At 49.4% G+C, this 27,788-nt stretch overlaps 1 protein-coding gene across 3 annotated transcripts in view; it reads right to left on the bottom strand.

Annotated features, from left to right (window-relative positions):
• C1GALT1 (core 1 synthase, glycoprotein-N-acetylgalactosamine 3-beta-galactosyltransferase 1) overlaps positions 1-26,275 on the bottom strand; it is a 37,412-nt gene extending 11,137 nt beyond the window's left edge. Inside the window, exons 1-4 of one of the 3 annotated variants that reach the window (XM_068235072.1) lie at positions 25,859-25,927; positions 23,237-23,320; positions 9,932-10,599; positions 7,321-7,509 (exon numbers count right to left, since the gene is read on the bottom strand). In XM_068235072.1, coding sequence (XP_068091173.1) covers positions 7,321-7,509; positions 9,932-10,540 — 798 coding nt within the window. In that variant the 5' untranslated portion in view covers positions 10,541-10,599; positions 23,237-23,320; positions 25,859-25,927. Of the gene's footprint in view, positions 1-7,320; positions 7,510-9,931; positions 10,600-23,236; positions 23,321-25,858 lie in introns of all 3 variants that reach the window. The other 2 variants (XM_068235070.1, XM_068235071.1) reach the window with 2 other exon arrangements.
• Between the last annotated feature and the right edge of the window lie 1,513 nt (positions 26,276-27,788).

Raw genomic sequence — 27,788 nt, 5'->3', positions numbered from 1 at the left:
GCCTGATCACCTTTCATTACTATTATCGCTGACTCAGAGACCAGCTCTCCTGGAAGCAGAACGATTGTGCGAATGAGCCGCAGCCAATCTGAGCTAATAAACAATCATCCATCTAGCACAGCATCCAGGAAGCCACACAAGGTGTTCCTGTATGAGGCATTGATAGCTGCACTATTATCCATCGGGCTGAATCCTGGGCCGGAGCCAAGCTGCGCTCTCAGCCTCAGAGTACCTGGCTACGCCTGGCTGCACATCCCAGCGCGGAATTAGTTCTGCTCAATTGATTGGGGCTTTTATCTGCCAATAGCCTGGGCATCCAAACTACACAGCAGCGCTGCCTCGCCGCCCAACACAGCAGCGCTGCCTCGCCGCCCAACACAGCAGCCCTGCCACGCACACCCAACACAGCAGCGCTGCCTCGCCGCCCAACACAGCAGCGCTGCCACGCCGCCCAACACGGCGGCCCTGCCTCGCCGCCCACACAGCAGCGCTGCCTCGCCGCCCAACACAGCGGCGCTGCCTCGCCACCCAACACAGCTGCGCTGCCTCGCCGCCCAACACAGCAGCGCTGCCTCGCCGCCCAACACAGCAGCGCTGCCTCGCCGCCCAACACAGCAGCGCTGCCTCGCAACCCAACACAGCAGCGCTCCCACGCAACCCAACACAGCAGCGCTCCCACGCAACCCAACACAGCAGCGCTCCCACGCACCCCAACACAGCAGCGCTCCCACGCACCCCAACACAGCAGCGCTCCCACGCACCCCAACACAGCGCCGCTGCCAAGCCGCCCACACGGCAGCCCTGCCACGCCGCCCACACGGCAGCTCTGCCTCACCGCACAACACAGCGGCGCTGCCACGCCGCCCACACAGCGGCGCTTCCACGCAGCCCACACAGCAGCGCTACCTCGAAGCCCACACATAGCTTAATCAATCAAGACAATAAGCGCAATCACTTATAAATATATAGTGCAACCGAAAAAAATAGTATGTAATCGGGAGCTACATTGTAATGGATACCATGAATAAGGACAAGTCTTCACATGTCTCATTAATACACTTTCAAGACCACTTTAAAATTGCCATAGCTGCGTATAACAAACATTGTATTTAAAAACCTGTAAAATCGCATACAAGCGCTGAGCGCGATGCCTGATTGCACTATGACAGTACAGCAGTTACTGTACAGGGTGGTCGCCCAGCCATTGCCTCTGCAAACCTCCGCCACCACTGCAATTCTTTGCGAGGCTACTGCCTCGCAAAGCATGGTGGTGATGTCCACACCACGCCCAGCGCCTTGGCCACACCCACTGACGTTTCGCCTGTACATCATGAGAGGAATTATCTGAACTCCCTGCGAGGTCCTGTTTTTCAATTCCAAACCATTGTGCATAGTGAGCCCTTCCTAGTTAGTGAGGGTCAGATGCGTGGCACTGTGTGTGGCGGAGGTTTGCAGAGGCAATGGCTGGGCGACCACCCTGTACAGTAACTGCTGTACTGTCCTAGTGCAATCAGGCATCGCGCTCAGCGGCTTGTATGCGATTTTACATGTTTTTAAATACAATGTTTACCGATACTGTAAAAAGTTACTGCGCTCCAGATAAACTTAAAAACATGAAGTAGGGAATTGCAACTTGTATAGAGTCCTCCACTCCAATATAAGCATGTATAAAAATCACTTGTTGTGCATACACAGTCCGCTCTCCCGCAGAGATATGACACTCTATAATAAGAGCAGAGAGAGCGCTCAGCACTGTCTATACACTGTATAATTAACACCACGTGCTGCACTCCAGAGGGACGTCCCTTCACCGCTGGGATGACAACAAGCTTCCCCCTTTGTGAATCCACTCACTGACTGGCGTCTTGGTTTATTGCAGATCAGATACAGACCAGGAAGAATAGGCAGGCCCAGTGAGGACGGATCGCCCTGCGTCCGCGGCCAGGGCTGAGAGTTTGTCCTCACAGTGGATGTTACTGCCTGTATTTAAAGAAGCTTTTGGAATACTCGGCTGGAGGATGGTGATTCTGCAGTCTGTATCTGATATGCAATAAAGCAAGACGCCAGTCAGTGAGTGGATTCACAAAGGGGGAAGCTTGTTGTCATCCCAGCGGTGAAGGGACGTCCCTCTGGAGCGCAGCACGCGGTGTTTACTATACAGTGTATAGACAGTGCTGAGCTCTCTCTGCTTTTATTATACGGTGTCCTATCTCTGCGGGAGAGCGGACTGTGAGCAACAAGTATAAATACAATATTTGTTATACGCAGCTACGGCAGTATTAAAGGGGTTTTTAAAGTGCATTAATGAGACAATGGCCTCAATTCTCTAAGATCATGCTGGAGATAAGGCAAGAGAAAACTTATCTCCACACAGTAAGAGTTATCTGTTCCTTCCTTACGTTACCTCTTCTGTAGTTATTTTCACATGCAGTTAATTAACAGCCTGTCTAGAATTCTGGAGTTATTTTAAGGACCGAAGAGTTAACTAAAAGACAGAAGAGTTAACTTTAGGTTTGCCTGAGGTAGAATGTTTCCTGAATACTACATGCCTTATCACCATGGTGACCACTCTAGAAACGTTATTAAAGACAGGAGATAAGCTTAGTGAATTGAGGCCAATGTGAAGAATTGTCATTCACACAACCCACCCAGCAGCGCTACCACGCAACCCGCACAACAGCGCCATTACACAACCCACACACTAAAGAGAACCTGGAGAGGAAACCAGCACCCTAAATCCAGAGGCTTCCCCCACCACCCTCATCCAGAGGTGGGATCCCCCCTCCCCTCCTCCCTCATAGTGACTTGTTGCTGTCACAATGGCTGACATGCCACTCATAAATGGACCAGAGTGACCACATACCTTCCACTGGCTCAAACAAGCAGACAACACAGTGACTGTATTCATTTTCCTCCGCCGAGGCTTCCCGTGTATTCTTGGAGACCACCGTTACTGTACACAGACCCCCGGAAGACATCTGACGAGAGCTTGTTGGATTTGTTATCGTGGCCGTGCTCCCCCCGCTGTGTACGAGTGCGGCAATACTGCGCCTGTGCAGGGAAACCGGGGCCATGGTGCTGCGCAGGTGCAGCACCACTCGTACTGCGGGGATTGTGGCCGAGCTTCCCCCGCTGTGTACGAATGCGGCAATACTGCGCCTGTGCAGGGAAACCGGGGCCATGGTGCTGCGCAGGTGCAGCACCAGTCATGCACTGCGGGGATCGTGGCCGTGCTCCCCCCCGCTGTGTACGAGTGCGGCAATACTGCGCCTGTGCAGGGAAACCGGGGCCATGGTGCTGCGCAGGTGCAGCACCAGTCATGCACTGCGGGGATCGTGGCCGTGCTCCCCCCCGCTGTGTACGAGTGCGGCAATACTGCGCCTGTGCAGGGAAACCGGGGCCATGGTGCTGCGCAGGTGCAGCACCAGTCATGCACTGCGGGGATCGTGGCCGTGCTCCCTCCGCTGTGTACGAGTGCGGCAATACTGCGCCTATGCAGGGAAACCGTGGCCATGGCACTGCGCAGGTGCAGCACCACTCATGCACTGCGGGGATCGTGGCCGTGCTCCCCCGCTGTGTACGAGTGCGGCAATACTGCGCCTGTGCAGGGAAACCGGGGCCACGGTGCTGCGCAGGTGCAGCACCAGTCATGTACTGCGGGGATCGTGGCCGAGCTTCCCCCGCTGTGTACGAGTGCGGCAATACTGCGCCTGTGCAGGGAAACCGGGGCCATGGTGCTGCGCAGGTGCAGCACCACTCATGCACTGCGGGGATCGTGGCCGTGCTTCCCTCGCTGTGTACGAATGCGGCAATACTGCGCCTATGCAGGGAAACCGGGGCCATGGTGCTGCGCAGGTGCAGCACCAGTCATGCACTGCGGGGATCGTGGCCGTGCTCCCCCCGCTGTGTACGAGTGCGGCAATACTGCGCCTGTGCAGGGAAACCGGGGCCATGGTGCTGCGCAGGTGCAGCACCAGTCATGCACTGCGGGGATCGTGGCCGTGCTCCCCCCGCTGTGTACGAGTGCGGCAATACTGCGCCTGTGCAGGGAAACCGGGGCCACGGTGCTGCGCAGGTGCAGCACCAGTCATGTACTGCGGGGATCGTGGCCGAGCTTCCCCCGCTGTGTACGAGTGCAGCAATACTGCGCAGGGAAACCGGGGCCATGGTGCTGTGCAGGTGCAGACCCACTCATGCACTGCGGGGATCGTGGCCGAGCTTCCCCCGCTGTGTACGAGTGCAGCAATACTACGCCTGTGCAGGGAAACCAGGGCCATGGTGCTGCGCAGGTGCAGCACCACTCATGCACTGCGGGGATCGTGGCCGTGCTTCCCCCGCTGTGTACGAGTGCGGCAATACTGCGCCTGTGCAGGGAAACCAGGGCCATGGTGCTGCGCAGGTGCAGCACCAGTCATGCACTGCGGGGATCGTGGCCGAGCTTTCCCCGCTGTGTACGAGTGCGGCAATACTGCGCCTGTGCAGGGAAACCGGGGCCATGGTGCTGCGCAGGTGCAGCACCACTCATGCACTGCGGGGATCGTGGCCGAGCTTCCCCCGCTGTGTACGAGTGCGGCAATACTGCGCCTGTGCAGGGAAAGCGGGGCCATGGTGCTGCGCAGGTGCAGCACCACTCATGCACTGCGGGGATCGTGGCCGAGCTTCCCCCGCTGTGTACGAGTGCGGCAATACTGCGCCTGTGCAGGGAAAGCGGGGCCATGGTGCTGCGCAGGTGCAGCACCACTCATGCACTGCGGGGATCGTGGCCGAGCTTCCCCCGCTGTGTACGAGTGCGGCAATACTGCGCCTGTGCAGGGAAACCGGGGCCATGGTGCTGCGCAGGTGCAGCACCACTCATGTACTGCGGGGATCGTGGCCGTGCTTCCCTCGCTGTGTACGAATGCGGCAATACTGCGCCTGTGCAGGGAAACCGGGGCCACGGTGCTGCGCAGGTGCAGCACCAGTCATGTACTGCGGGGATCGTGGCCGTGCTTCCCCCGCTGTGTACGAGTGCGGCAATACTGCGCCTGTGCAGGGAAACCGGGGCCATGGTGCTGCGCAGGTGCAGCACCAGTCATGCACTGCGGGGATCGTGGCCGTGCTCCCCCCGCTGTGTACGAGTGCGGCAATACTGCGCCTGTGCAGGGAAACCGGGGCCATGGTGCTGCGCAGGTGCAGCACCAGTCATGCACTGCGGGGATCGTGGCCGTGCTCCCCCCGCTGTGTACGAGTGCGGCAATACTGCGCCTGTGCAGGGAAACCGGGGCCATGGCACTGCGCAGGTGCAGCACCACTCATGCACTGCGGGGATCGTGGCCGAGCTTCCCCCGCTGTGTACGAGTGCGGCAATACTGCGCCTGTGCAGGGAAACCGGGGCCATGGTGCTGCGCAGGTGCAGCACCACTCATGCACTGCGGGGATCGTGGCCGTGCTTCCCTCGCTGTGTACGAATGCGGCAATACTGCGCCTATGCAGGGAAACCGGGGCCATGGTGCTGCGCAGGTGCAGCACCAGTCATGCACTGCGGGGATCATGGCCGTGCTCCCCCCGCTGTGTACGAGTGCGGCAATACTGCGCCTGTGCAGGGAAACCGGGGCCATGGTGCTGCGCGGGTGCAGCACCAGTCATGCACTGCGGGGATCGTGGCCGTGCTCCCCCCGCTGTGTACGAGTGCGGCAATACTGCGCCTGTGCAGGGAAACCGGGGCCTGCGCAGGTGCAGCACGACTCATGCACTGCGGGGAGCGCGGCCTTCAAGAGGGTCCCTAGCAGCGGCCGCCACTGGCTCCTCCCGCTTCACAGGCAAGTATCTTTTTCTATTAGGTTTTCCTCGGCACTGCTTTAGTACTTCTGGACAGAAGCCAGCTATGAGAAGGCTCATCAGATCCTGCGGCTGAAAGAACTGTGTGTACTTATGCAAATATACGGGTAGTAGACGACGCGCTATTTTCCAACACAACGATTCACATTAATGGAATCCGCTTGTACAACAAGCACACTAATAATGAAGATGAACGCTATCGGTAAAACTAGACAAATATATTGTGCAGAAGTCCATTCATTTCAGTAATCCAACTTAAAAGGTGCAACTAATGTATGAAATAGGAACCCTTTGCAGGCGTTTTGGATTCATTCTGAGTCTGACACTTTGAGCCTAGAACAGCGCAGGGCAAATTACAGCTCACAGATTCCCCTCCCTGCAGAATCGCGAGCGGGCGGTAACGGGTTTAAAAACGTACCTGCTTGCGGATTCCAGCATCGCATCTCCATAGCAAAAGGGGGTCACAAGCAAAGCTGTGGAGTCGGAGTCTGAGAGATTTTGGGTACCTGGAGTCGGTGGTTTCATAAAGTGATGAGTCGGAGACGGGAGTCTGGCGATTTTTGTACCAAATTCACAGTTCTGGTAAGTATTAGACTAAGGAGTCGGAGCCATTTTGGTTACCTGGAGCCGGAGGTTTCAAAAACGGAGGCGTCTGAGATGATTTTTATACCAACTCCACAGCCCTAGTCACATGACCCGCAGTCAGGACATGCCAGCGTATTGCACGCTGGCACTTCCTGTTAGCGTGTCATGTGACCCGCTGTTGCAATGGAGACGCTGGAATCGGCGAGCAGGTGAATTTGACCCCCCGGTTAACACCCACTCCTGACTCTGCAGGGGAAGAATTGCAGGAACGTGGCCCGCAGCATGCGGCCCGAGCCGTGCAAAGTTTGCCCAGCCCTGGCCTAAAATATTGAACCTTTTCACAATATTGTATACCCAAAATGTTTACTATACCAGAGTTTATTATAACAAGATTATACTGGAGTGGTGGATAAAGTGGTTACATTACAAAAGCGGGAAGTAGCGGGAAGCCTCTTCCGGGTCCAGAAGCTTCCCGAATCCTCCTGCAGCCACCAATTCAACACAGGGGGTCCCTCTATCGCTACTTAATTTGTGCCAGTCCAACAGGCTTTCTCTGGCTGCGCTCTCAGCTGTGGATGAGCGTATCCTGACAGGGCGTGCGCAAGTAATGAGGCTCTCCAGAGGAGGAATGCCACGCACAAGCATCTCCATTTGCTAGGCACGAGAGGCCCTTCCTCCCGCATGGCCAGTCCAGACACGCTCATTCACAGGGGCGTGGCCACAAGATGAAGAGGGACCCTGGGCTGGAATGGTGGCCTCCACGAGGATTCCGGAAGCCTCAGGACCAACCCTCCAAATACTGAGGTAAGCATCTGACTTTTTGTGTATTTACTGCAGCCGTCCCTTAAAGTGTAACAGTCGGGCATAAAATCAATTCTTTATTTTTATCTGGTAAACAATTAATAAGGATGTAAAAACCTTCAAGGTCAAAGACTGCGCTCCACAACACAGGTTATTGACGATAAAACTTAAAATTTCACCAATCACATAGGGGATACGCTGGCTCCACAAGCACACATATTCTCCAGTATAGTTCCAATCCACAATAAAAAGCCGATCACAATCTAGATATCCTGCTGGTCCACAGAAAGGGGATATAGGATTACCCTGTAAGAGAGGACTCTACATTAGGCCTGAAAGATAAATCGAATTTAAATCGAAATCGCGATCACCAAGATCACAATTTCAGAATCGTCAAAGTGGCGAATATCGCGATCACCTCATTTCCACATGGGGAAGTTTGAAAAAGCTCCTTCAAACTTCCCCAAAGTCCCGGTGCGTGCGGCCCGCAGCATTGGACATACCTTCCCCACGAGTCCAACGCTGTACGTCCTCTATCGCCCTCTGCCGGCTCCTGTGCTTGGCAAAACTCTGGGTTCCTGTATGTCACATACAGGAAGTATTGTGTGTATTAGAGCCTGCAGGAGGCTAAGTGGTTAGACGGACATCACTGGACTCATTCTGGAAGCTATGTCCAGTACTGATGCAGCTTGGGGGACAGAGAGAGACAGGGGGGACAGAGAGAGACAGGGGGGACAGAGAGAAACAGAGTAGGCACAGAAACACAAAGGGGGAAAGAGAGAGGACCCAGAGGCGGCATGAAGAGGCAAAGGGGGCACAAGGAGAGACAGGGGGACAGAAGGGGAACAAAGCTTGATTTGAAGGAAATCGTGAATTGAATCGAAATCGCAATTTCTGACAGAAATCTCTCAATTCAATTTTTTCCTAAAATTGTTCAGGCCTACTCTACATAGCGCAATACTGCATATTAAAAAGCACCCGGTGATCACTCCAGGAATGAACTGTGCAGGGCCTCCACCGGAAACACTGAACACTTGTAGGGGGTATTCTGCCCCCGTAGTGAGTGCACTCACCGTGCTCCTTTGTCATTAAGCGTATAAAGCCCTCCAAAACACCGGGGCATAAGATTCCTTCAAATCAAATATACCTTTAAAAACAAAAAGCGGGACCCGCATAGCATAAAACCTTTAGCATCTTTATTGCCACACTGTGCAAATATATAACCCGTACCAGATAAACAATTGATGCGTTTATCTGAGTGTAACAGCTGCCGCCGCGGTCGGCTCCCGCTGCACGTCTCAGTCCACGCTGTAGTAACCTCCTGGATGCGTCTCTCGTAACTCCAAGCTCCGTACGGAGTTATAGCTTTGCAAGGGTTTTTGGTACGGGTTATATATTTGCACAGAGTGGCAATAAAGATGCTAAAGGTTTTATGCTATGCGGGTCCCGCTTTGTTTTTAAAGGTATATTTGATTTGAAGGAATCTTATGCCCAGGTGTTTTGGAGGGCTGATACGCTTAATGACAGAGAAGGAGCACGGTGAGTGCACTCACTACAGGGGCAGAATACCCCCTATAAGTGTTCAGTGTTTCTGGTGGAGGCCCTGCACAGTTAATACCTGGAGTGATCACCGGGTGCTTTTTAATATGCAGTATTGCGCTATGTAGAGTCCTCTCTTACAGGGTAATTCTATATCCCCTTTCTGTGGACCAGCAGGATATCTGGATTGTGATCATGGCTTTTTTGGTGGATTGGAAGCAATAAGGATGCTAATCAGGCAATCCAAAAGTTAAAATCTATTACTTTTCTTGTTGATAAATGATCATTCCCCAGTTTACCCGACTCTTATTTGGTACATCTGCCGCACATAGGAAGTTGCAAGGCATGCTGGGTTGTCCTTTTTTGCTTCTCTACTTCCCCTCAGACATAACTAATGCAGCCTGATTGGCTGAAGCCTCTTTCCCTCCTGTTTTCCCCTCCCACACCTCTGTTCCTCTCTGATTGGCCAATATTTCTCATGCGGAGACAATGCACTTCCTATAGTGGAGGGCGGGCAATGCATACACGATCAGGCAGAGGAGAGTAAGGGAGGAAATGACACCAGAATTGGCTTCAAAATAGCCACAGTCCAAATGGGAAATGCTAGGAAGGATTGTCTTTTTTTACTGTAGAAAAATCACTAAAATCAAAACGTGGACAATGCAATACATCTGTTAAGTAGAGCAAGTATTTATCTACTGTACTTATATATGCATTTTTTTTCTGAGATAGTATGGCTGACAGCTCCTCTTGAAACAGAAACCGTGAGCAAAGATTGAACTTCATCCCAATCAGTAGCTGATACCCCCTTTCCCATGAGAAATCTATTCCTTTTCCTGAATAGATCATCAGGGGGCGCTGTATGGCTGATATTGTGGTGAAACCCCTCCCACAGTGTGATGTCAGAACCATGGTGCTGGCATCACATGGTGGGAGCCTTGTTGCATTGTGGGAAATAACAGCTGTTTCCAACCACCAAAAAAAACAAGCAGCATCTCCTTCCACTCACATCACCTGCCAGCAGTAAAAATGTCACCATGTGATAAATGTCAGAATGTAAATCAGGGAGAGGAAAGATTTTACAATGGGCAAACACTGACTAAATCATTTATACATCATTGTAAAAAATGAAGCAGTTTTGTTCATTACACTATTTTCACTGGAGTTCCTCTTTAACACAGCCTCTTACCTCTATAGCGGGGTAGTAATTGTAATTCCAGTACCAGAAAGTCCTCGGCAGGTAGCCTTGTATGAGATGATGCTCTGGGACAAAGGGGTGGAAGGTCTCCCTCCCGCTGGTGTCTCTGGAGTCTCCAGCCTTGACGTGGATGTTCTCCATGCACTTACCCAGGGCCAGATCTTCCACTGAGGAGCTGTGGGTACATTTCTCCTCCTTGAAGGCCGTCACGAACCTCTTCAGCGCCTCCTTGCTGAGCACGTACCCAGCCCCCCCACTCATGTAGCCCTGCTTCACGTAAGGCTTGAACCGCCGGCCGAAGTAAATGGGGTCGTCTGGACTGTGCTTCGACAAAAGCCAACGCAAATTGTCCACCACCACGTAAGTGTCGTCGTCGGCTTTCATGAACCAGTCTGCTTCGTCCAGGTGGTGGTCGTGAACGTACTGGAAGGCTCTGATGGTTTTCCAGTACAGCTGGTCTCGGCCCTCCTTGGTGTCCAGGCCCACCGTAGGGAAGTCTTTGTTTTCCTCCGAGCTCATGTACAGAACCTTATTGCAGCGCTGGGCCCAGGTGGCCTTGACGTGTTTGGTCTTCTTGTCCAGGTTCTGTGGACCAGTCATGACCCAGCACAGGATTCTCACCTTCTTGTACAGGTCTTCTGACACGTGAACGTCTTCATCTGAAAGAGGACAGGGAATATGTGTGAGGTCACAGCAAACACTGGAATAATCAGGAGCTTGTACAGCTGGAAGTACAGGAGCTGAAATGACTGCATTATTGTGATTGATGGAAGCTGAGGCAGTCTGTGTGATCTCAGAGTTCAGTCATGAGTCACCCGCCTGGAACATAAAGCAAGCAAGTGGTGGAACTCCCTCCCTACACCTCTTCCAGGATCGCTACCTCACTAAAGTGGACCTGAACTCTTGCACAGGACAGAAGGAAAACAAAGAAATGCACCCTATATGTATTTAGAGAGTTTAGCCTGTCTAATCCCCCCCTACTCTGTGACTAATCACACGTAATTTGATTCCTCTGCTGAGCTATTTTGTAAACACAGGATGTTAACTATATGTGTGTGTCCATGAAAGCAGGAAGTAGACCTCAGATTTTTTGCAGGATTTGCATCAGCTGCAACAAAGAAATGTTTTTCTGTAAATGTTATTATGCGGTTGCTTATCTTCTAGAGCAGAGAGGAAGTTCTGAGTCCACTTTAACCAGTAGCAGAAGAGTATTGTACTGGATTAGCCATCAGTAAAAGCTAACATGGGACAATACTCTTAAAGGGGTTCGGTACCCTATAAAAAAAAAAGTTTCACTTACCTGGGGCTTCTACCGCCTCCCTGCAGACGTCCTGTGCCCTCGTAGATCCTCAAGTCCCCCAAAGCGTGTCACTTTCTCTTTCTTCGTCTAACTAGACGAACGCCACTGCGCTCGTTTCAGGGAGCATCCTGCGCAGGCGCAGTACGAGAAAACTTCGTACAGCTCCCGGAGACGTAAACCAGGATGCGCACGGCTACGCAGCAGCGTTTCTCTGGTTAGACGAAGAAAGAGAAAGTGACACGCTCCGGGGGACTTGAGGATCTATGCGGAACAGGACGTCTGCAGGGGGCGGTAGTAGCCGCAGGTAAGTGAATCTATCTATATATGTTAAAGAACCCCTTTAACAGCAAAATACTATTTTATAATTTTAATACTATAAATTATACTGTATAATTTAAGTAGTATAAATATTAACAGCAAAAATGAAAATAAAAAGAGGATATGCTCTTCCAGCGCCTGCACATTTTCGCTAGCAGGGAACACAGCCTGAGTGATCTTCGGTTACTGTATTAGGCCAGGATAACACTGCGGCACAAGCACAGTGGATATGGAAATGGTGCAGGAAGTGCATCCGCCCAGGCTGGCATTGATCACATTACCTGCCGTTTCCGTCCGCTGCGTTATCGTTGTCTGTGGTATCATCTGCTGCTTCTCCCATTGTCCGCACACTCCCTGCTTGTCCCAGAGAGCAGGAAGCATGGGGGCTACTTATTGAATTGTGAAAACTCAATGTGAATCCTACCTAGCAACAGGAGGGATTCCCATTGGTTCACCATGAACCAATGGGTATTTTTCCTGTTGCAGCAGGATTCCCATTGTTTGTTTTTGCAAGTCAGTGGTGCATACTACTTCTGCTTCCTGTTGGCGGCGGAGCTGAAAATCCACAAGACAGGTAAGCGTTTCTGTTGTGGCGTCTAGCCTAGCGGGAACAGGCACCGTCCGTTCACACTGCATCTCATTTGCGGCGTGACCGTGTTACGCTCTGTGTAAAAATGCAGCAGGTCGGGACTTTGCATTTGCGGACCAGCACTTTCACGTTACACTTGACTGTGTGAACACACCTTAACATAGGATGCGTTCACCGTCCGATGTTGCGGTTTCCTGCGTTCCGGAAAACGCCACCCTTTTATCTGCATTGAGAATGGGTGGCTTCAAGTCACATACAGACTAAGGGCTCATTTCCATGCAGTGCAGACCCCCGTGGCACTACTCGTCACTCCCAGCGGGGGCCGGGGCTTGTGATCCCATTCGTTATACTAAACTAGGTGAGGCTCACAGACAGGAAACTGTCAGCACCATGGCCATGACATCACACTGTGGTAGGGGTTTCACCACAATATCAGCCATACAGCGCCCCCTGATGATCAGTTTGAGAAAAGGAAAAGATTGCTCCTGGGAAAGGAGGTGTCCACTACTGATTGGCATGAAATTCAATCTCTGGTTAAAGTTTCCTTTTAAATGGCCCAACCCATAACAAACATTGTATATACTGTTCTCCGCTTGTTAACTTTTGGACTCTGGTTTTATTGTCTCCCCTCCTCACCCGGAGTGTGAGGTATGTAATGTTTAAGTAAACACAGGCCCATATCCTATTACCTTTGTCTTGAATTTTTTCCAAGATCATATTTTCAACCCTTACCAATAAAATACTTTTAAAGCTACTGAGACTAATGAGTGTTTTCTTACGTGCAAGAAAAACACTCAAAAACTAGTCTCAATACTTTTTTAACTACCTAACGACAGCGTCACGCCCATGGGCGTCAGACCCAGGACCGCCTAACGCCAATTGGTGTCAGGTCCTGGAGCTGCAGTTTCTCAGAGAACGGACACGCACGTGCGCGATCATTCACTGCGCGGAGTTCCGTGATTAGCCTGCTAGCCGCCGATCGGGGCTAGCAGGCTGTTTGTAAACGAAAGGGGAAAGAATGCCCCTGCGGTCTCCGGCAGCGCTGTACGAGATTGGCGATCCCCGGCCTCTGACTTGCCCGGGATCGCCGTACTATCATAGGCTGATGCCTATGAGTGACGGAACAGGACGGATCGCCGTCCTGTTTATTTCTACAGGCAGAGGGAAGGGAGGGGGAGGGGGGAGGAGGGAGAGAGAGCCTCTATGAGGCTAAGAAAAAAAAAAGTGACAGCAGCGATCTGACCCCTCCGGCAGCAGGAGGATTTTTCAGGCCCTGCTGGGCCGATTTGTACAATTTTTTTTATTATTACACGCAGCTAGCACTTTGCTAGCTGCGTGCAGTGCCCGATCGCAGCCGCTCCGTGCCGATTTGCCATTACCCGCCGCGCAATGTCAATCAGTTGCAGGCAGCGCTGAGGGGTGGATCGGGACTCCCTTTGACGTCACGTCGTCGGTGGCGTCATCCCGCCCCGTCAAAGCCCTAATGGAAATCCCGTTTAGAACGGGATTTTCTGATGGGCCTGATCGCCGGAGGCGATCGGAGAGGGTAGGGGGATGCCGCAGCTCAGCGGCAGTCATGTAGCTAGCGCTAGGCTAGCTACATGATAAAAAAAAAAAAAATGTAATAGTGCTGCGATGCCCCCTGGCGGGTTTAATTGGAGGGTTAAAAATGAGCAGCAGCATAATGACCTTTAAAGAAAAACATTTGTTACAGCTGATACAAATCCTGCAATAAATCTGCAGTGTGTCTACTTCCTGCTTTCACAGAAGCAGACAAACTGTTAGCATGCTGTGTTTACAAATTAGGATAAGGGCCAAGGGGTGTTAACTATTAGTCACGAATGAGCAAAGATCCTTGCACAGCCCTTCTGTAGATGTAATTAAAAAGAACCCGAGGTGTGTTTAAAGAATGTTATCTGCATACAGAGGCTGGATCTGCCTATACAGCCCAGCCTCTGTTGCTATCCCAAACCCCACTAAGGTCCCCCTGCACTCTGCAATCCCTCATAAATCACAGCCACGCTGTGAGGCTGTGTTTACATCTGCAGTGTCAGTCTCAGCTGCTCCCCCGCCTCCTGCATAGCTCCAGTCCCTGCCCCCGTCCCTTCCCTCCAATCAGCAGGGAGGAAAGGGATGCAGGCGGGGACTGGAGTTCTGCAGGAGGCGGGGAGAGCAGCAGACTGACACTATAGAGATAAACACAGCCAGCTCTGACAAGCTGTTTGTCAGCAGCATGGCTGTGATTTATGAGGGATTGCAGAGTGCAGGGGGACCTTAGGGGGGTTTGGGATAGCAACAGAGGCTGGGCTGTATAGGCAGATCCAGCCTCTGTATGCAGATAATATTCTTCAAACCCACCTCGGGTTCAGGCATATGCCATTTATTCATATTTGGAGGGGAAAAAAAAAAAAAAAAAGTCATTTTAACCGCTTCTGATGACAGAGTCTGAAGAAGTACATATGAAGAAGGATACTGTGCACCTGTATCATAAGCAGAGTCTGAAGAAGACTTATTAGCTGAAAGCTTGCTCTTATTCTTCTAAATTAGCCAGTAAGGGCCCTTTTCCACTAGCAATCGCAAATCACAAAACTCCAGCGATTGCGATTTTTCATTAAGGGCCTTTTTCCACTACACAGCTGAAAAGCAAAATAGCTAGTGATTATTAAATCGCTAGGGTTGCTACTTTATCATAGAAATCATGAGAAGTATTTTCACTATAGAGATTCGATTTGCAAATCGCAAATGCTTTCTGGAGCGATTTTAAGAAGGATAATGCAATGCAAATAAAAATCGCAATTCGCAATCGCATAACAAAATTAACTAAAAATTGCAATTGCTGGCATTTGCAATTGCTAGTGGAAAAGGGCCCTAATTCTGTTATGCGCAGGGCTGTGGAGTCGGAGTTGGAGTCGAGGAGTCAGGGCAGTTTTGGGCACCCGGAGTCGGAGATTTCATAAACTGAGGAGTCGGATGATTTTTGTACAAAATCCACAGCACTGTGAAGTATTAGACTAAGGAGTCGGAGAGTCTGAAGATTTTTGTACCGACTCCACAGCCCTGGTTATGCGATTGTTCATTTGCATTGCATTATCCCTCAAAAAACACATCGCTCCAGAAAGCGATTGAGATTTTCAAATCGAATCACTATAGTGGAAAATACTTCTCATGATTTCTATGATAAAGCAGCTACCCTAGCGATTTAAAAACCACGAGGGATTTTGCGATTCAGCTGTGTAGTGGAAAAAGGCCCTTAAAGGTAACCAGAGAGGATGCAATATACATACCTGGGGCTTCCTCCAGCCCCATACGCACGGATCGCTCCCACGTCGCACTCCTCCGCTGCCTGCATCAGCCGCCACCGGGTCCCGTCATTGCCGCGAGTCGGCAAGTCGGCCGGCGGACGCGGCCAATTCTCCGCATCACAGGGTGCTCTCCCCATACAGATACGCATGTGGCTGTTAACTGCGCAGCCGCATGCGTACATGTATGGAGGGAGCCCCTGTGATGCGGACAATTGGCCGCGTCCGCCGGAAGTGACGGTCCCGGTACCGGCGGATCCAGGAAGCTGAGGACGGCGGCGTGGGAGCGATTCAGGCTTATGGGGCTGGAAGAAGCCCCCGGTATGTATAAAATCTGTTTCTTTTTTCACCCCCCGTTCCTCTCTGGTTCCCTTTAAAGCGGAACTGTAGAGAGAAATTAAACGCATTGTTTCACTTTCCTGGGGCTTCCCCAAGCCCCCAGCAGCCGTCCTGTCCCACTTCTCGACGAGTCTCTGTTCTCCCGCCGCCAGCTACTTTCAGTTTTCGGGACACTGCGCGGCTCTGGCCACGCGTATCCTTTCTTCGCGTTCCCCGCTATTGCAGAGGGGAATGCGAAGAAAGGATACGCTTGGCAGGGCTGTGCTGGCGTCGACTTACAAGTCAAGGTACGGGATGGAGCGGCGGCGGGGGAACGGAGGCTCGGGCAGGACTGGCGCGGGACAGGACAGCTGCTGGGGGCTTGGGGAAGCCCCAGGTAAGTGAAACAATGTGTTTATTTTCTATTTACAGTTCCGCTTAAATGGTATCATCCTGCTTTTACTAACATGCAGAGAAAGTGCCAAAAGGATAAAATATTCGAAAACGTTGAAAATGAGGAGGTAGAGGTGGACTTGCCTCCCCCAAGCAGACACGAGTGTTGTGTATATTCAAAACAACAAACCTTTATTTATATACTCCAGAAAGTGCATGTAGTGCAAAGTGAGTATATAAATAAATGTTTGTTGTGTTGAATATACACAACACTCGTGTGTGTCTGCATGGAGGAGGCAAGTCCACCTCTACCGCCTCTCATTTTCAACATTTTAGAATATTTTATCCTTTTGGCGCCTCTGTCTGCTTATACAGTTCCTGAGTCCACCCTTGGTGGAGGGTTGTTGCCCCGTATTTCCTATCTACAGAGAGCGACTTCTTAAAGGGTAGGAGGCGCCCGGTGAACGTAATGGTATATTTACTCTATACGGTAGGTACAGCATTCAATAAGAAAATGGTGTGGTCCTACCTTCTGGATGTCCCCAGACGGCGCCCGGACAATCAGCAGCATCTGTTTTGAGGCATTGTCACTGACCTGAGGAAGCGGTTTTGACCGTGAAACGAGTTGTCTTGAATGCAAAATCAATAGAATCTCAAAAGCAAAAAAAAAAAATCAGTTTGTATACTTCCCGAGAGGGGACAAATATACCATTACGTTCACCGGGCGCCTCCTACCCTTTCCATAAATATACCCAAACCCCTAGCCTTAGGGGGAGATCCACATCGGGAACTTTCCGATAGATCGATTTTTTGGAGCAGCGACCAGGAACAAAGGCCGAGTGGGGACGGTACTTCCCCACAAGCGAGCACGAGTGGTTGCCTCACCCAGCAACCCACTCTTGTGAGTATAAAATCTACTGTTTTTAATAAATATTCCCATACCAACTAACGTACTGCGCCAGATTGGGCTCCCGGACCCCCTGTGCTTTCTCTTCCACTACCTCTACGACTTCTTAAAGGATACCTGAGGTGACATGATGAGATAGACATGGGTATGTACAGTGCCTAGCACACAAATAACTAAGCTGTGTTCCTTTTTTTCTTTCTCTGCCTGAAAGAGTTAAATATCAGGCATGTAAGTGCCTGACTCAGTCAGGAAGTGACTACAGTGCGACTCTCACTGATGATAAATTCCCCTTTTTACCTCTTTCTTGCTCTCAGGAGCCATTTTCTGCTAGGAAAGTGTTTTATAGTTGGAATTTCTTATCAGTGAGGGTCACACTGTAGTCACTTCCTGTCAGGACCGAGTCAGCCACTTACATACCTGATATGTAACTCTTTCAGGCAGATAAAGAAAAAAAAGGAACACAGCATAGTTATTAGGCTCCCTGCACACTGCAAATCCGTTTTCCGATTCCGATTCCGTTTCCGATTACGATTCCGTTTCCGATTTTCCTTGAATACATTCAACAGAAAAACGGATCAAAAAACGCAGCATGCAGTTAAGATTAAAAATCTGAATCGGAATCGGATGTAAGATTCAGATTCAGATTTTTAATCTGTTTTCACATCCGATTCCGATTCAGATTTTTAATCTTAACTGCATGCTGCATTTTTTGATCCGTTTTTCTGTTGAATGTATTCAAGGAAAATCGGAATCGGAAACGGAATCGGAAAACGGATTTGCAGTGTGCAGGGAGCCTTAGTGTGCTAGGCACTGTACATACCCATGTCTTTCTCTTCCTGTCACTTCAGGTAACCTTTAAGCCTGAGTGGGGACAGCTTTAATCTTTAGCTTTATATCTCACCTACTGATATAGTGGTTACTTGGACGGTAACCCATGTTTGTGAGTATAAATAGATACTTGTCATATCCACACACCGGTACATACTACACTATATTGGGCTCTCGGTGTCTCTATTCTGTGAACCTTATTACTTACTACAGGATGTAGCACTGGCAGATGCCAGGATTGAGCCTGCAAGGAATAGGCCACGATCACGCTACATCTATTGCTTCGCAATCAGAAACGACAGCCTACAGTAATCAACGAATTCAATAATTTAATGTGTGCTTTTCCAATAACATTTAAAGAGTCTGAAGCCTTTTAAAAATCCTCTTTTTATTAGACATTTATGTAAAGCAGAATCAGCCTAGCTAAAACGCTGCATTCCCGCGGCAGTGCTGCATTGCCGCCCCCCCCAAATCCCCGGGGCAAAATGTGGGGAGTGCTTCCTGTAAGAGGCAGAGCTTTGTGCTGTAGCTTTGCCTCTACTCGCGTCAGTCACTGCCTCTCCCAGCCCCACTCAGTCTTTTCACAGAGAGGGGCGGGGAGAGGCAGAGATCCGCACGGAAATTGACGCGACTGGAGGCAGAGCTACAGCGCAAAGCTCCGCCTCCCCAGGCAGCAAAATCCATGACCTGGAAAGTCGTGGATTTCTGCCGTAGGATTTGGGAGGTAAAAAAAAAAAAAAAACCTTTGTTTTGCCGCGGGATAGCAGTGTTTTAGCAGAAACCAGGATTCTTAAGTTAAATAGAGGGTAAAAAAAACAGTTTTTAATCTGGCTTCAGTGTCTCTTTAAAAGGGATACTGTGGGGGGGTCGGGGGAAAATGAGCTGAACTTACCCAGGACTTCTAATGGTCCCCCGCAGACATCCTGTGTTGGCGCAGCCACTCCCCAATGCTCCGGCCCCGCCTACGGTTCACTTCTGGAATTTCTGACTTTAAAGTCAGAAAACCACTGCGCCTGCGTTGCCGTGTCCTCGCTCCCGCTGATGTCACCAGAAGTGTACTGCGCAGACACAGACCATACTGGGCCTGCGCTGTGCGCTCTTGATGACATCAGCGGGATCGAGGACACAGCAACGCAGGCGCAGTGGTTTTCTGACTTTAAAGTCAGAAATTCCAGAAGTGAACCGGAGGCGGGGCCGGAGCATCGGTGAGTGGCCAACACAGGATGTCTGCGGGGGACCATTAGAAGCCCCGGGTAAGTGCAGCTCATTTTCCCCCGACCCCCCCACAGTATCCCTTTAAAGCGGTATTGTCACCATAAAAATCAAATTTCAACAGCAACTGGTCTGAGTGTATTAAGTGATAAAGATGCTAATCCTGCATTCACAGCTTGCAAACCTTTTTCTGCTGTAATGGTGTGTAGTTATCACATACTTTAGGAGCACTGGCCCTAGTGCCAAACAGTGCCAAAGAGTTGAATGCTGGGAGTTCTTTTTATCTATAATATATTCCTCCTCTTCCATGTATTTCCCTGCCTAGCTGCTTATCAGAAACCCCCTCTGATTACTTGTGTTTACAAGCAAGGCTGAGGTGACTCAGTGATTGGATGTGTACACAATAAAAGACAGTGCAGTTCCTAGTGTACACCTCAGTGGGAGTGTCTGAAGACTCTGGGAGGAGGGCAGCTAATGAATACACAATGAGCAAGAGAAGGGAGGGGGGAAAACAAGAGTCAGGGAGGATATGATGTCAGCATTAGCTTGGCAAGATGGCCGCTGCCTAGAATAGAATTTTCTGCTTTTCCTTTATAAAATTCACAGGAATCATTACGTGGATAGCACAATACATCTGTTATGCAAGTCGAAGTAGTATTTATCTACTTATATATGTGTTTTTTATTTCTAGGTTAGCATGGGTGTCGCTTGTTCTTGAACTAAACCAGTATTTATCTGCTAATTCCCTGCTTGATTAGTTCCAGTCTGGCTTTCTCATGAAACACTCCACAGAAACGGCTCTTACTAAAGTGGCCAATCCTCTTATTGCTAAATCCAAAGGCCATTATTCCATACTCACCCTTCTTGATCTGTCATCAGCGTTTGATACTGTCGACCACACCTTACTCCTACAGATTCTTTTATCTATAGGTATAGATGGTGGTTCAAGTCCTACCCCATAGAACCACATTAATCCAAGCCATTTCATGAGGATCAATCAATACGAAACAGTGTGTAAGCACATTGGAATAACATCAACAAGCTAACACATCGTTGCATTGCAGCGGATCTGAAGGTGTGTTTAGCCACAGGTGTGGAACTCCAGGCCTGGAGGGCCAGATCCATGCCAGTGTTTAGGATGGACTGAGAAAGAGAGGAATGTATTATACCTGATGGACCGCACCTCTCCTGATTCAGACCCATCACTTCATTTGAGCTGTGTCAAAAATGTGTGAGGACCTCGGCCCTCAAAGGACCGGTTTGACATCCCTGCTCTACAGGGACAACAATGGATAATTTGCCTGTTCAGCACTGAGGCATTGTGGGAAACATATGCTCAATCCAACCTGAATTATCACTAATACTTTCTGCTTTAGAAAAGCAAACTTATTTGCGATAGGTATAAAGGGATCCGCTCTCTTCTGGATATCTTCCAATCCTACTAGAACAGGGGTAGGGAACCTATGGCTCGGGAGGCAGATGTGGCTCTATTGATGGCTACATCTGGCTCACAGACAAATCAGTAGGGGTTGATTCACTAATCTACACAGCTCAAGCAGCACAGCTCAGTGTGGCAGCGCAAGTAACACTTTCAGGGTAGGCACGCTACTGCTGTATAGTGTACTACTAACTTACTCACACTCCCCCAAAACTAACGGCTGCTCCAATTGTCCCACTCTGGGCCCCGTCAGTTCCAGTGACTTTGTAGGAAGAGATCCCCGCACTTTGATTGACCCATTAGGCTGTCACTTGACAAGCAGCCTATTAGGTCAACTTGTGGGGATCTCGTCCTACAAAGTGAATTAACCCCCAAATCAGCTAGCTAATTGTACAAGCTGTTAGTTGGCATTTCTCCTGTCTGGCCTTCGGGGAAATTGCTGATGTTGCTGAAACCCAAGAGAAGCTGAAGACATGTCTGCCACTGCCCACAGGGTCAACTATATACACAACCATGGCAACAGGGATATGAGCCCTCTGCTACACATGCACACTGTGCCAGTTTGGAAAATACTGTATGGCTCTCACAGAATTACATTTTAAAATCTGTGGGGTTCATGGCTCTCAGCCAAAGAGGTTCCTGACACAGCCCAGACACAATGGAGAACAATTTGCGTGTCATTTTCATTTTTATTAAACCGCTTCCATTGACTTACATTAAAATCACAACAAAATTGCCACAATCACAATTTTTAAAAAAATCACGATCGCGGCTGTTACATGGTTATTTGGGTTGAAAAGACATACATCCATCGAGTTCAACCAGTTTTGCCTCGATTTTAGTATAAGTCATTGGACGCATTTCTTTTAAAATGAAAACAACCCGCAAAACGCTCTCTGGTGTGTCAGGGCCCTTCCTCAGATCAGATCTCATCTCCACATCCTTTATCTGTGAGGATACCTCAAGGCTCTGTCCTTGGTCCCCTCCTCTTTTCCATCTACAGTGGTGTGAAAAACTATTTGCCCCTTCCTGATTTCTTATTCTTTTGCATGTTTGTCACACTTAAATGTTTCTGCTCATCAAAAACCGTTAACTATTAGTCAAAGATAACATAATTGAACACAAAATGCAGTTTTAAATGATGTTTTTATTATTTAGTAAGAAAAAAAAACTCAAAATCTACATGGCCCTGTGTGAAAAAGAAATTGCCCCCCTTGTTAAAAAATAACTGTGGTTTATCACACCTGAGTTCAATTTCTGTAGTCACCCCAGGCCTGATTACTGCCACACCTGTTTCAATCAAGAAATCACTTAAATAGGAGCTGACACAGAAGTAGACCAAAAGCACCTCAAAAGCTAGACATCATGCCAAGATCCAAAGAAATTCAGGAACAAATGAGAACAAAAGTACTGTAATTGAGATCTATCAGTCTGGTAAAGGTTATAAAGCCATTTCTAAAGCTTTGGGACTCCAGCGAACCACAGTGAGAGCCATTATCCACAAATGGCAAAAACATGGAACAGTGATGAACCTTCCCAGGAGTGGCTGGCCGACCAAAATTACCCCAAGAGCGCAGAGAAAACTCATCCGAGAGGCCACAAAAGACCCCAGGACAACATCTAAAGAACTGCAGGCCTCACTTGCCTCAATTAAGGTCAGTGTTCACGACTCCACCATAAGAAAGAGACTGGGCAAAAACGGCCTGCATGGCAGATATCCAAGGCGCAAACCACTTTTAAGCAAAAAGAACATTAAGGCTCATCTCAATTTTGCTAAAAAAAACATCTCAATGATTGCCAAGACTTTTGGGAAAATACCTTGTTTACCAACGAGACAAAAGTTGAACTTTTTGGAAGGTGCGTGTCCTGTTAAATCTGGCGTAGAAGTAACACAGCATTTCAGCAAAAGAACATCATACCAACAGTAAAATATGGTGGTGGTAGTGTGATGGTCTGGGGTTGTTTTGCTGCTTCAGGACCTGGAAGGCTTGCTGTGATAGATGGAACCATGAATTCTACTGTCTACCAAAAAATCCTGAAGGAGAATGTCCGGCCATCTGTTCGTCAACTCAAGCTGAAGCGATCTTGGGTGCTGCAGCAGGACAATGACCCAAAACACACCAGCAAATCCACCTCTGAATGGCTGAAGAAAAACAAAATGAAGACTTTGGAGTGGCCTAGTCAAAGTCCTGATCTGAATCCTATTGAGATGTTGTGGCATGACCTTAAAAAGGCGGTTCGTGCTAGAAAACCCTCAAATAAAGCTGAATTACAACAATTCTGCAAAGATGAGCGGGCCAAAATTCCTCCAGAGCGCTGTAAAAGACTTGTTGCAAGTTATCGCAAACGCTTGATTGCAGTTATTGCTGCTAAGGGTGGCCCAACCAGTTATTAGGTTCAGGGGGCAATTTCTTTTTCACACAGGGCCATGTAAGTTTTGAGTTTTTTTTTTCTCACTAAATATTAAAAACCATCATTTAAAACTGCATTTTGTGTTCAATTATGTTATCTTTGACTAATAGTTAACGGTTTTTGATGAGCAGAAACATTTAAGTGTGACAAACATGCAAAAGAATAAGAAATCAGGAAGGGGGCAAATAGTTTTTCACACCACTGTACATGCACTGTCTCGGCAGCTTAATCAACTCATTTGCATTTCAATATATCTTATATGCAGATAATACACAACTGTACCTCTAATCTCCAGACCTTAATCTCCTCACACTATTCTTGACTGTTTGTCTGCTACAGTATATCCTCTTTTATGATCTCTTGCATCTCAAAACAAAATGAGTAAAACAGAACTAATTTTTCCCAGTCTCTGTAATACTAGTGATGGTAGTATCGGTAGGTAGTACTAGTGATGGTAGTATCGGTAGGTAGTACTAGTGATGGTAGTATCGGTAGGTAGTACTAGTGATGGTAGTATCGGTAGGTAGTACTAGTGATGGTAGTATCGGTAATCGGTAGGTAGTACTAGTGATGGTAGTATCGGTAGGCAGTATTAGTGATGGTAGTACTGGAAGGTAGTACTAGCGATGGTAGTATTGGAAGTCAGTACTAGTGATGGTAAGATTGGTATTACGAGTGATAGTATTGGAAGGAAGTACTAGTAATACTGGCAGGCAGTACTAGTGATAGCAGTATTAGTAATACTAGTGATGATAGTAATACTGGCAGGCAGTATTAGTAGTATTAGCAGTTAGTATTAGTGGTGGTAGTAGTGGCACAGGCCGTACAGGTGATGGTAGTATTGGTAGCACTAGTGATGGTAGAATTGGTAATACTAGTGATGGTAGTGTCGGCACAGGCAGTACTAGTGATAGTATTTAGTACTAGTGATAGTAGCATTAGTAATACTAGTGATGTTAGCGTTGGCACAGACAGTACTAGTGATGGTAGTATTGGCAGGCAGTACTAGTGGTGGCAGTATTAGCAGTTAGTACTAGTGATGGCGGTATTAGCAGACAGTAGTAGTGATGGCGGTATTAGCAGACAGTAGTAGTGATGGCGGTATTAGCAGACAGTAGTAGTGATGGCGGTATTAGCAGACAGTAGTAGTGATGGCGGTATTAGCAGACAGTAGTAGTGATGGCGGTATTAGCAGACAGTAGTAGTGATGGCGGTATTAGCAGACAGTAGTAGTGATGGCGGTATTAGCAGACAGTAGTAGTGATGGCGGTATTAGCAGACAGTAGTAGTGATGGCGGTATTAGCAGACAGTAGTAGTGATGGCGGTATTAGCAGACAGTAGTAGTGATGGCGGTATTAGCAGACAGTAGTAGTGATGGCGGTATTAGCAGACAGTAGTAGTGATGGCGGTATTAGCAGACAGTAGTAGTGATGGCGGTATTAGCAGACAGTAGTAGTGATGGCGGTATTAGCAGACAGTAGTAGTGATGGCGGTATTAGCAGACAGTAGTAGTGATGGCGGTATTAGCAGACAGTAGTAGTGATGGCGGTATTAGCAGACAGTAGTAGTGATGGCAGTATTAGCAGACAGTAGTAGTGATGGCAGTATTAGCAGACAGTAGTAGTGATGGCAGTATTAGCAGACAGTAGTAGTGATGGCAGTATTAGCAGACAGTAGTAGTGATGGCAGTATTAGCAGACAGTAGTAGTGATGGCAGTATTAGCAGACAGTAGTAGTGATGGCAGTATTAGCAGACAGTAGTAGTGATGGCAGTATTAGCAGACAGTAGTAGTGATGGCAGTATTAGCAGACAGTAGTAGTGATGGCAGTATTAGCAGACAGTAGTAGTGATGGCAGTATTAGCAGACAGTAGTAGTGATGGCAGTATTAGCAGGCAGTACTAGTGATGGCGGTATTAGCAGTTAGTACTAGTAATGGTAGTATAAGCAGTTAGCAGTAGTGATGGTAGTATTAGCAGACACTAGTAGTGATGGCAGTATTAGCAGTTAGTAGTAGCGATGGCAGTATTAGCAGTTAGTAGTAGTGATGGCAGTATTAGCAGTTAGCAGTAGTGATGGCAGTATTAGCAGTTAGTAGTAGTGATGGCAGTATTAGCAGTTAGTACTAGGGATGGCAGTGTCGGCAAAGGCAGTAGTATTGGTACTGGCAGTTAGTAGTAGTGATGGCAGTGTAGGCACAGGCAGTACTAGTGATGGCAATATTAGCAGTTAGTACTAGTGATGGCAGTGTCGGCAAAGGCAGTAGTATTGGAACTGGCAGTTAGTGGCAGTGTTGGCACAGGCAGTACTAGTGATGGCAGTATTAGCAGTTAGTACTAGTGATGGCAGTGTTAGCGGTTAGTACTAGTGATGACAGTATTAGCAGTTAGTAGTAGTAGTAATGGCAGTATTAGCAGTTAGTACTAGTGATGGCAGTTAGTAGTAGTGATGGTAGTGTTGGCACAGGCAGTACTAGTAAGGGCAGTATTAGCAGTTAGTAGTGATGGTAGTGTTGGCACAGGCAGTACTAGTAAGGGCAGTATTAGCAGTTAGTAGTGATGGTAGTGTTGGCACAGGCAGTACTAGTAAGGGCAGTATTAGCAGTTAGTAGTGATGGTAGTGTTGGCACAGGCAGTACTAGTAAGGGCAGTATTAGCAGTTAGTAGTGATGGTAGTGTTGGCACAGGCAGTACTAGTAAGGGCAGTATTAGCAGTTAGTAGTGATGGTAGTGTTGGCACAGGCAGTACTAGTAAGGGCAGTATTAGCAGTTAGTAGTGATGGCAGTTAGTAGCAGTTAGTAGTGATGGCAGTTAGTAGTGATGGCAGTATTAGCAGTTAGTACCAGTGATGGCAGTTAGTGCTAGTGATGGCAGCAGTTAGTAGCAGTTGTCGGGCGTTATTACCGTGGTGCTGCGGGCTGTCGCGGTTGAAGTCCATGATGTGTCCGGGCAGTGGCTGCTGCTGCTGCTGGTGGTCGGAGTGGCCGCCGTGCGGGTCGTTGTGGAGGATGAGCGGCGCCGCCTCCTCGCGCTCCGGCAGGGCGATGCTGAACATCACGTAGCACAGGATGAAGCCGATGGCCAGGCCGAACGAGAAGGTGGCCAGGCTCAGCACGGACTTATAGGTGGCCATGGCCGGGCTCCCCCGTCACATCTCCCGCCGCCTCAGCCGCCGCTTCCTCCCCCGTCCGCACCCGGCTCAGCGGAACACTCACTGCACTGACTCTGACGGACTGACGGAGGCCCCGCCCCCTGCACTAGCGTCATCAGACCCTCCTACACGCCCGCCCACTCAGCGGACCCCTCACTGACTGACTGAGGCTCCGCCCTCTACACAGCGCGTCACCAGCCCCGCCTCCCTCTCACCCGTCCGCCCAGCGGACAACTCACAGAATGACTGAGGCCACGCCCCCTACACAGCGCGTATCCAGCTGCTCCTCCCCCCCTCACCCGCCCGCTCAGCGGAACACTCACTGACCCCCGCCTCCTACACAGCGCGTCACTAGACCCGCCTCCTCACCCGCCCACTTAGCGGATCTCTCACTGACTGACATACTGAGACCCCGCCTCCTAAAAGCGCGTCCCCAGCTCCGCCTCCTTAGCGGACCCCACTGACTGACTAAGACCCCGCCCACTATATTAGCGTCACCAGCCCCATCTCACCCGCCCGCTTCATGGACCCCTCACAGACGCCCCCTGCACCGCGCGTCAATCCAGCCCCGCCTCCTTTTCACCCGCCCGCTTACCAAACCCTACTTCAACTGATGGAGGCCCCGCCCCCTGCATACGTCTACCGCCCCACCTCCTTATCACCAGCCTGCTTAGCGGATCTCTGACTGACTGATGCCCCGCCCCCTGAATATACATCACCAGCCTCTCTTCCTCGTTCCCCGCCCACTTAGCGGATCTCTGACTGACTGGTGGCACCGCGCCACTAGAGATGGGAAGTTCGGATCTTTTCAATGATCCGGATGATTCGAATCGGATCATTGAAGAGATCCGGATCTTTGATCCGAATCTCGGATCATTTTACTACCGAAAGCATTCGGGGTGAAATGAACAGCAGGACAGGTCTGTGGACAGGAGAAGGAGAGGGGGGTGGACACACAGAGAAGGGGAGAAGATGGACAGAGTGCAGGGAGTGGACAGAGATGGGAGGAGGGACGAGCAGAGAGCACAAATGTTTGCACACAATACCCACATGCTAAAGTCATATGCTTTACATATATTTCACCTATATGTTCATCTGTACACTTTGAAAAAAAAAGGTCGCATAGTGAGAGAAAGCATTCCCAGAAGATAAGTGCAGCTGTTTAGTGCCGAGTGCAGGAGGATTATATTGCCTTTCAATCACAGTGTCTGCAAAGTTACTGAGCTGTGCTGAGCCAAACGCTTCCCATGTGTTCACTGTGCAGCACTACGGAACAGCCAGCCTATAATGGGCAGCACGTTATAGCCAGTATGTGTGCTCTACACATATCTGGCAGTGGTACCCATGTCCCCTCTCTCTCATCTACCTGTCTCCCTGCAAGGCTGCCTCCCATACAACAGAGCGATCCATCTCAGCTCTGCTTCCAGGACCCCGCTGCCCGCTGAGAGGGGGCGTGTCGCTCCTGGCCCCGCCCCTTTTGCGATCCGAATCGTTCATTTTGATGATTCGGATGATCGACTCATAAAATAGATTCGGATCAAAGATCCGAATCGTTCATGATCCGGACAACACTACGCGCCACCAGCTCTGCCACCGGGAGCGCGCGTCTTACGTCATTGCTAGAGATGGGAAGTTCGGATCTTTTCAATGATCCGGATGATTCGAATCGGATCATTGAAAAGA

This window comes from Hyperolius riggenbachi, chromosome 5 (assembly GCF_040937935.1).
Source record: "Hyperolius riggenbachi isolate aHypRig1 chromosome 5, aHypRig1.pri, whole genome shotgun sequence".
In the NCBI taxonomy this organism is placed as follows: Eukaryota; Metazoa; Chordata; class Amphibia; order Anura; family Hyperoliidae; genus Hyperolius; species Hyperolius riggenbachi.
The sequence above is the reverse complement of the archived record's forward strand: the minus strand, read 5'-3'. Positions and strand labels throughout refer to the sequence as shown.